The following is a 7,597-nucleotide window of genomic DNA, read 5'->3' on the forward strand; positions in this document are numbered from 1 at the left end:
CAACACCGGCACCGGTACCGTACCGAGCCAGGGTTGCCATCAACACCGGCACCGGTACCGTACCGAGCCCGGGGTGCCATCAATACCGGCACCGGTACCGTACGGAGCCCGGGGTGCCATCAACACCGGCACCGGTAACGTACCGATCCCGGGGAGCCATTAATACCGGCAGCGGTACCGTACCGAGCCCGGGATCCCGTCAGTGCCGGCACCGGGGCGGTACCGAGCCCGTGCAGGATGGAGCCCATAGCCGGCCCGCACCGGGCCCCGGGCTGTGCGGTCCCGGTCCCGGCTCTCGTGTCCCCCACCCCCTTTCCCCGTGCCGTTGCCGCCCCCGCCGGGGCCGAGCCGCCGCCGCCAGCGCCGCCCCCGGGCTATAAATCCCCGCCGCATCCTCCGCCGCCGCTCCGCTCCCATGGCTGCAGCAGCGGCGGCACCGGCACCTCCCGGCCCCGGCGGCGGCGAAGCGCAGCGCCCGTCCCGCGGCGGCCCCGGCGCCGGTCCCGGGGACGGCGGCAGCGGCGCTCCCGGCCCGGTGGAGCTGGCGGCGGCGCGGCGGAGGCTGGTGGCGGCCGAGGGGCGGCGGCGGGCGGCGGCCGAGCTGGAGGGGCGGGTGCGGCAGGTTCACTGCGCTCTGCTGCACGCCGAGCTGCGCCTGGCGGCCCGTGCGGAGACCCTGGGCCGCCTGGGGGCCGGCGTGGCTCAGGCTCAGCTCGCCCTGGCGGCCCAGAGCCAGCGGCTGCAGAAGGGGCTGCGCCGCCGCCCGCGGCCCCGGCCCGGAGCGCTGCTGGCGGCCGCCCGAGCGCTCCGCAGCTGCGTGCCCTGGGCTCCCGGCCGGAGCCGCGGCGCCGCCGCCGGTACCCCCGTGCGCCGCCTGCCCGCTGCGAGCCGCGGCTCCGCCTAGGGACTGCGGCTGGCGGGGGCTGGCGGGGGCTGGGGCTGCCGGGGGGCTCCGGGGGTCTGGGGTGATCGAGAGGGTTTGATCCGTGGGGACCCAGGGGGTTCTGAGAGTGGGGGACACTTCGATGGATCTGGGGGACCCTGCAGGATCTGGGGGACCCCATAATGGGAGGGATCCTTCCGAGGGTCTTGGGAAGCCTAAATGGTGGGGATACGGGAGGTTTGAGGAGCTGGAGGGGTCTGGGGTACTTGAGGGGTTTTGATTCGCGGGGAGCCAGGGGGTTTGGGGGCTCTGAAAGTTCAGGGATGCCTGGTTTGGCTCACTGATGTGCTGGGGGGGGGGGATCCAGCAGGACCTGGGGTCGTTCAGGGAGTCCTGGGGACTCTGATGGGATGGGACCTGGTGGGTTTGGGGATCCTGGGGTCGGGGGCACCTTGGTGAGTGTGAGGGGGGGCCTCGGGGACCCTGCAGGATCTGGGGGGACCACCTGGTGTGGGTGACACAGTGGGGTCTGGGGTTACAGTTGAATTCTGCAGATTGTGAAGGGTCCAGGGGACCCGACGGGGTGGGGGGAACTCAGCAGAGTCTGGGGAATCCGATGGGCTGGAACCCAATGGATTTGGGGATCCCAGAGGGATCCTGCAGGGTGGGGAAGGTCTGAGGGGTCCAGTGGGATGGGACCCTGTGGGTCAGAAGGGTTTAAGCATCCTTGAGGGTGCCAGGGGGATCCTGCAGGGTCTTAGGGACTCTGTGGGGTGGGGGTACCCAGCAGGGTCTGGGGACTCCAGCAGTGGCCTGAGGGGTCTGATGGGGGGAAATTTTGGGGTATTTGGGATTCCACAGGGGACCTTGCGGTATTAAGGCACTCCAGGGGACCCAGCAGGGTCTGGGGACCTCGGGGTGCCCTGAGGAATTCGGTGGGGAGAGCGTCCCTGAGGGTTGTAGTGCCTGAAGGACCCTGCAGGGTCAGGGTCCAGGGTGTGTAGAACTGGGGGGACACAGTGAGTTGGGGGACCAGCAGGTTCTGGGGTTGGGAGACCCTTCGGAGTCTGGGATCCCTGGCGGATCTTGCCGGGTTCGGAGGTTTGGGGGTGTTTCTGCCGCCAGCACCCCCAGCCCGGTGTGGGGTCGCGTCCCTCCTGCAGGCAGCAGGTTCAGAGCAGCCACTCTGGGGCAAGGCCCCTTCCCCGTCCGAGCCCCACGGCCCCCAGGAGGGGACCCCAGCCCTTGGGACAGCGGTGGGACTGTGACTGACTCGGGACAGCCCTGACGTGCCCTCTGCAAACCTCGGCACAGCCGAGCGGGCTCGGGGCCGCCCCTGCTGCACCGTCCCTGGGCAGGGAAGGGAGCGGGACTCGGGATCCGCTGGCACCGGGCACGGGGCACCGGGCACCGGGCACGGAGCACCGGGCACCGAACACCGAGCACCGGGCACCGGGCACCGAACACCGAGCACAGCCCGGGACTGCTCCCATCGCTGACCGAGCACGGACACATGAAGGCTCCCGGTGCTTCCAGCAGCGTCCTTGGGGACACCCAATGTCACCTGGCGGCGGAGGCGGTGACTGCCGGCTGGCAGAAGGAACGAGGAGGCGGAGATGGGCTCGGGATGAAGGATCCCTGCCGGGGATGAAGGATTCCTGTCCAGAATGAAAGATCCGCGTCCGGAATGAAGGATCCCTGCCGGGGATGAAGGATCCCTGCCGGGAATGAAGGATCTCTCTCCAGGATGAAGGATCTCTCCGGACTGGAAGCCTGTGCCGCTGTCCCCGCCGCTGTCCCCGCCGCTGTCCCCAGCCCTGAGCCGGCCTCAGGACACTTCGGAGCGGGCGGCAGCGGCCGCTCCCCGCCGGGAATTGCAGAGCTCAGTGCCGAACCCCGCGGTCCCGCTGCCCCTCCGTCCCCAGCCCTCCCGGGGGTCCCTCACCGAGCCGTGCCAAGCTCCGCAGCAGCTGCATGAACGCCCTGGAAAGCCATAAGTCCTCCTGCTAATTATTTATTTATTTTAATTAAAAAAAAAAAAAAAAAAAAAAAAGCCACACCAAAGCACTGGGTTTGGGGTTTGGGTGGGTGGGGGGGATTTCACTGACGTCCGAATGTGCCGCGTGTGGCAGCAGGTCTGTTGTGTAACCCTGCCCGCACCGTGCTGCCCGTGCTCTGGAATAAACTTTGATATCTATTTTATTCATTACATGCAGCGTCCTGAGGTGCTGGTTGAAATATAACCGGGAGGGTGATTAGAATGGGGATTAGCAATAAGCCCCGGTAATGGCATGTAATTAATACCAGGGTGGATTTCTCTGATTATCGACCTCTTCCCTCCTCTGAGCATGTGGGGAGACGGGGAAAAATATGTTCAGAATTCCTGCAGCAGGATATCACGGAATATAAATATAAATAATATAAATATATACCTACCACGATCTGTCCTGTCAAACTCACATAAGGTGACAAACAAGGCACAACTTGAGTGCCAAACAAGGCACAGCTTGCACACAAACACCTGCAGAAATATTGAAGCTCCCAGGCTCAGGGGCTCTGCCGTTTCCCCATCAATCCCAGCTTGCAGACAGCTCGGGTTTTGTGCAGAGCTGGGAATGCTCCGACACCTCTCGGTGCTCCCCAATTCCTGCCCTTTCACTCCCCCAGTGCCAGGGGAGATTTTCCCCTGTGTAATCCCAGCTGGAAGGTGATTCCCGGAGCCCAGAGCAGAATTTCCTGCTAAGAGCAGCTTAGGGGACTCAGCCAGGAGAAGAGACACATTATCTCTCCTGGCTTTCAATTAATAGTATGGAATGCACAGCTTGGGCTTAAATCCCTCAGTTTTTTCCCCTTTCTCTGGTGATTATTTGCAAATCAGCTTTTGACCTGATTAGAGCAGAACCGATTTAGAGGCAATGCAGGGAAAGACCTTAAATTTATATAAATCAACTCCATTAAACCAGAAAGACCAAAATCATTAAAAATCCCTGTGTGTGATGGCTCCTCTCGGCCCTCCAGTCTCTATAAGGGTAGAGTTTCATCCCACTTTGTATTCCTGGAGGGTCTTCAGCTGGAACATGACATCCATTGCAATTCACACACTTATTCCCATTTTCCTGTGGGATGGGGGAGGCTGATGCAGCCAGAGAGGGTAGGTGGAAGGGCAAGGAGAGGCCAACCCTCCTCAGCACCCTGCCAAGAGCTGCAGTGGGGGCCCCTGTCTGCCCCAGGTGCCCAGGGAAGGCCACACTCAGGATTTCAAAGGATGGGGAGAAGCACATCCACCTCCATCTGCATCTCCATCTCCATCCCCTTCTATCTCTATCTCCATCTCCATCTCCATCATCTCCATCTCCATAATCCCCATCCCCATCCCCATCCCCATCTCCATCTCATCCCCATCCCCATCCACCTCCTGGGATGTTCCCCTGTCTGGCAGGAGGAGCAGCAAGGGCAGCTCCAGGGAGGGTGGGGATGGCAGCTGTGGCCAGACCTGGATTTTGGACTGGAGCAGTAACAGCAGCTCCCCAGGTTGATGCTGGAGTGAGAAGTGATCCCAGGAGTATCAGGAACAGGAATTAAAAGGAAATAGAAGCTGGCCTGTCTCCCCAAGAAGGAAGCCCCAGCTGGCACCACCATTGCCAGGGGTGCTGGTCCCGTTTGGGGTCAGAGCAGGGAGAGCAAACACAGAGCAGCTCCAGCACAAGGACAGGGCAACAGGGACCACCTGTGGCCCCAGGACAGCCCCAGGCTCAGGAGGGATCTCCTGTGGCCCCGGGACAGCCCCAGGCTCAGGAGGGATCTCCTGTGGCCCCGGGACAGCCCCAGGCTCAGGAGGGTTTTACATAACCCCGCTGCCTCCTGCCAGCGCCGTTACATAAACAGCACCGACACTTGTGGGGGTTATGGGATTATTGTTACAGACTTTCTGGGAAAAAGGAAATTAATGTGGCACGTTAATACCTAAGCCTGGCTTCTCCCCTTTCCACTGCTAATTCCTGTGAGGGAGAGACAGGCACTGCCCAGGGCTGAAATGAGAGAGAGGGGAAGGCAGGGAATGTGGGAGAGTGATGGAGTGGGGACAGGGATGGTGAGAGAGGGATGGTGAGAGAGTCGTGGAGGGGATGACACAGGTAGTGGGACAGTGATGAGTGGGGACAGGGACAGGGTGATGCGGAGGGGACAGAGTTGGTGCAAAAGTGATGAAGGGCGGTGAAGGGACGGGGCGAGGGTGACGTGGAGGGTTGGACAGGGACGGTACCAGAGCAGTGGAGATCGGGCACAGGGGACAGGACAGGGAAAGGACAGAGGGACAGGGGACAGGGACAGGGACAGGAACAGGAACAGGGACAGGAACAGCCCGTCAGGGCACGAGAGGGCGCCGCCGGAGCCCCGGCGCGACGGGAGCGGCTCCGCTCCGGCTTTTCCTCCTCCGAGAGGCGATCCCAGCCCCGAGCAGCCCCGGAGGCTGGGAACAGCCCCCCGGCCTCTGATTTATCCCTCCAGCAGCTGAGGCTGGGCTCCCACGAGCCTGTCCCGCCCAGGAGTTCTGATCTCCTTCCATGCCTTGAGCAGGGCTCTCGGCGTCCGGAGGGGTCTGCAGGGGCTGGGATGTGACCTGGACGAGCAGCCTTGTGCTTCATCCCAGTTCAGGTGTGCTGAGAAATCCCATAAATCCCGTATTTTCAGTTCTGTCCCCTGTGGCTGCCAGGTGGGGGATGAATCCACCTTGGGGTTATTCCAGCCTCAGAACCCATCCCACGGCACCTGGATGCTCAGTGCTCGCCTCACTGTGTTAAGCTGCTCTTGGTTCACTTCTCTCTTTGCCACTAAAGCTCCTTAAGTCACGGATCTCGCTGAACCTCAGCAATCGGGTTGTTTTGCCCTGCAAGTCAATGGTCCCAATTCCTGCCCCGCTCGCTCCTGTGCCCAGCCCGAGTCCCCGTGCCCAGAGCAGGATTCTCCATCCCAGCCCACGGCTGCCCCTGCCCTTCTCCTGCGTGTTCTGACCACGGGAGCCCCAGGGGCAGCGGGATCGCGGGGAGATCCTGCGGGAGGAGTGGCGGGCTGTGGGTGGTGCCGTGTCCCGGTCCTGGGCAGGATGGAGGCAGGGATGGGTCAGGGATGCTGCAGAGCTGGGCAGGGCTGGGCTGGGATGCAAATCGGTGCCGCGGGGTCCGTGTGAGCCTGGTGGGTGCCCCAGCACCCTGGGGTGCTGCCCGTGCCCTCCATGGCCTGGCAGAGCTGGGGTGAGGCTCGGCTGGGCTGCTCCTCGTCCCTGGCACAGCTGCACCATGGTGTCCCACAGACCCTCTGCTTTTGGGTGATGAGCGGCAGAAAACGCCTTGGTCAGCCTCACCCTCCTCCTCACACCCCTCTTCCAAATGTTTGGGTGTTCGGAACAGATCTGTCCCTGCATTTGGGCCCTTTTTAAACAAGCCCTTTAAGGGAAATGGGGTTTTAATTAATGCTGCCACTCGTGGGTTTGGAGACAGGGGTTCTTAATGCCTCCTTCCCTCCAGGAAGGTCTGGCTGGAGCTGGCACAGCCAGGACTGTCCAAGACACGATTTTCCAGGGTTCAGGTATCCCTGCCTGTCACCTCCAGCCCAGGGCTGCCTAGGCCAGCCCCGAGTTCCCCAGCACAGGCCAACTCTCAGCATCTCTATTTTTAGTGCTGGCTGCCCTAATCCCATCACAGCCTCTGCCCGTGCCACAGCTGCTCCTTCCCAAAGCCTGCAGGTGCTCCAAGCTCCAGCCTGGGCAGTGTCCCCACGGAGGGAAGGATCCTCCTGCTGCTCCCATGTCCCCAAAAAAGGGAATGATCCTCCTGCTCCTCCTGTGTCCCCAGAGGGGTGTGATCCTCCTGCTCCCCCCATGTCCCCAAAAAGGGGAATGATCCTCTTGCTCCCCCCGTGTCCCCAAAAAGGGGAATGATCCTCCTGCTCCTCCCCAGACCGATCCCAAGCACCCTGAGACCTGCACCTGCCCCTTCCCTGCAGCGTCAGGTTCTCCCTACACCCACAGCAGCCAAATCTGTGGATTGGCAAATCCTGGGGAGGGCAGAGCAGTGAGGGATGGTCCCCAAAATAGCTCCATGACGTGTGCAGCAAAGGGCAAGGTGCTGCTGAGTGGTTCTGCCTTGCTCACTGTCCCATCTCCCGCTGCACAGATTCCCCCTGCAGCCTCGATGTCTGTAATTGATAATGAACACGTAAAACAGAATATAAGGGATGGAACGGGTAGATATGAAGCCCAGCTCCCGACCCTGCAGCAGGGATGGCCAGAGGAGGCTCTCAGGGACACCCCCTCCCCTCCCTGCCCCATTCCCTGTCCCTGCTAGTCCCCAGCAATCTGAGATGACGGGAGCCCTGTAACCTGACCACGCTTCATTAAGAGTTTAACAAGATTAATTGCCAAAAGCACCAGTTATTGCTTGCAGCCCTTCCCTCGGGAGGATCCAGAGATCCCTGGGCTCTGGGGTGTAGGGGAGGATTTCCTAAAAAACTGCAACAGCATAATCCTCAAAAGGACAGGTTTGGAGTTGTGGGGTTTCCCTTCCAGAGACACAGCTCCAGGTTTCCCCCTGTCCCTGTTCCACAGTGTGGTGCTTGTCCTTCCCTTGGTGGCATCGAGCCCCAGTTCTCCCAGTCACTGTGGGAAACCAGGATTTCAGGCAAAAAACCCCAAAAACAAACAACCAGACTTTTTCCAAC

The 7,597-nt window shown here is 61.5% G+C and overlaps 1 protein-coding gene across 1 annotated transcript; it reads left to right on the forward strand.

Annotated features, from left to right (window-relative positions):
- The first annotated feature begins 255 nt into the window (after nt 1-255).
- Nucleotides 256-927, forward strand: TRNP1 (TMF1 regulated nuclear protein 1). Its single transcript, XM_079325669.1, has one exon. It carries the CDS (start codon nt 416-418, stop codon nt 902-904), a length of 489 nt encoding a protein of 162 aa, XP_079181795.1. The 5' UTR covers nt 256-415; the 3' UTR covers nt 905-927.
- Nucleotides 928-7,597: the final 6,670 nt, after the last annotated feature.

This window comes from Erithacus rubecula (genome assembly GCF_903797595.1).
Source record: "Erithacus rubecula genome assembly, chromosome: 23".
Classification (NCBI taxonomy): domain Eukaryota; kingdom Metazoa; phylum Chordata; class Aves; order Passeriformes; family Muscicapidae; genus Erithacus; species Erithacus rubecula.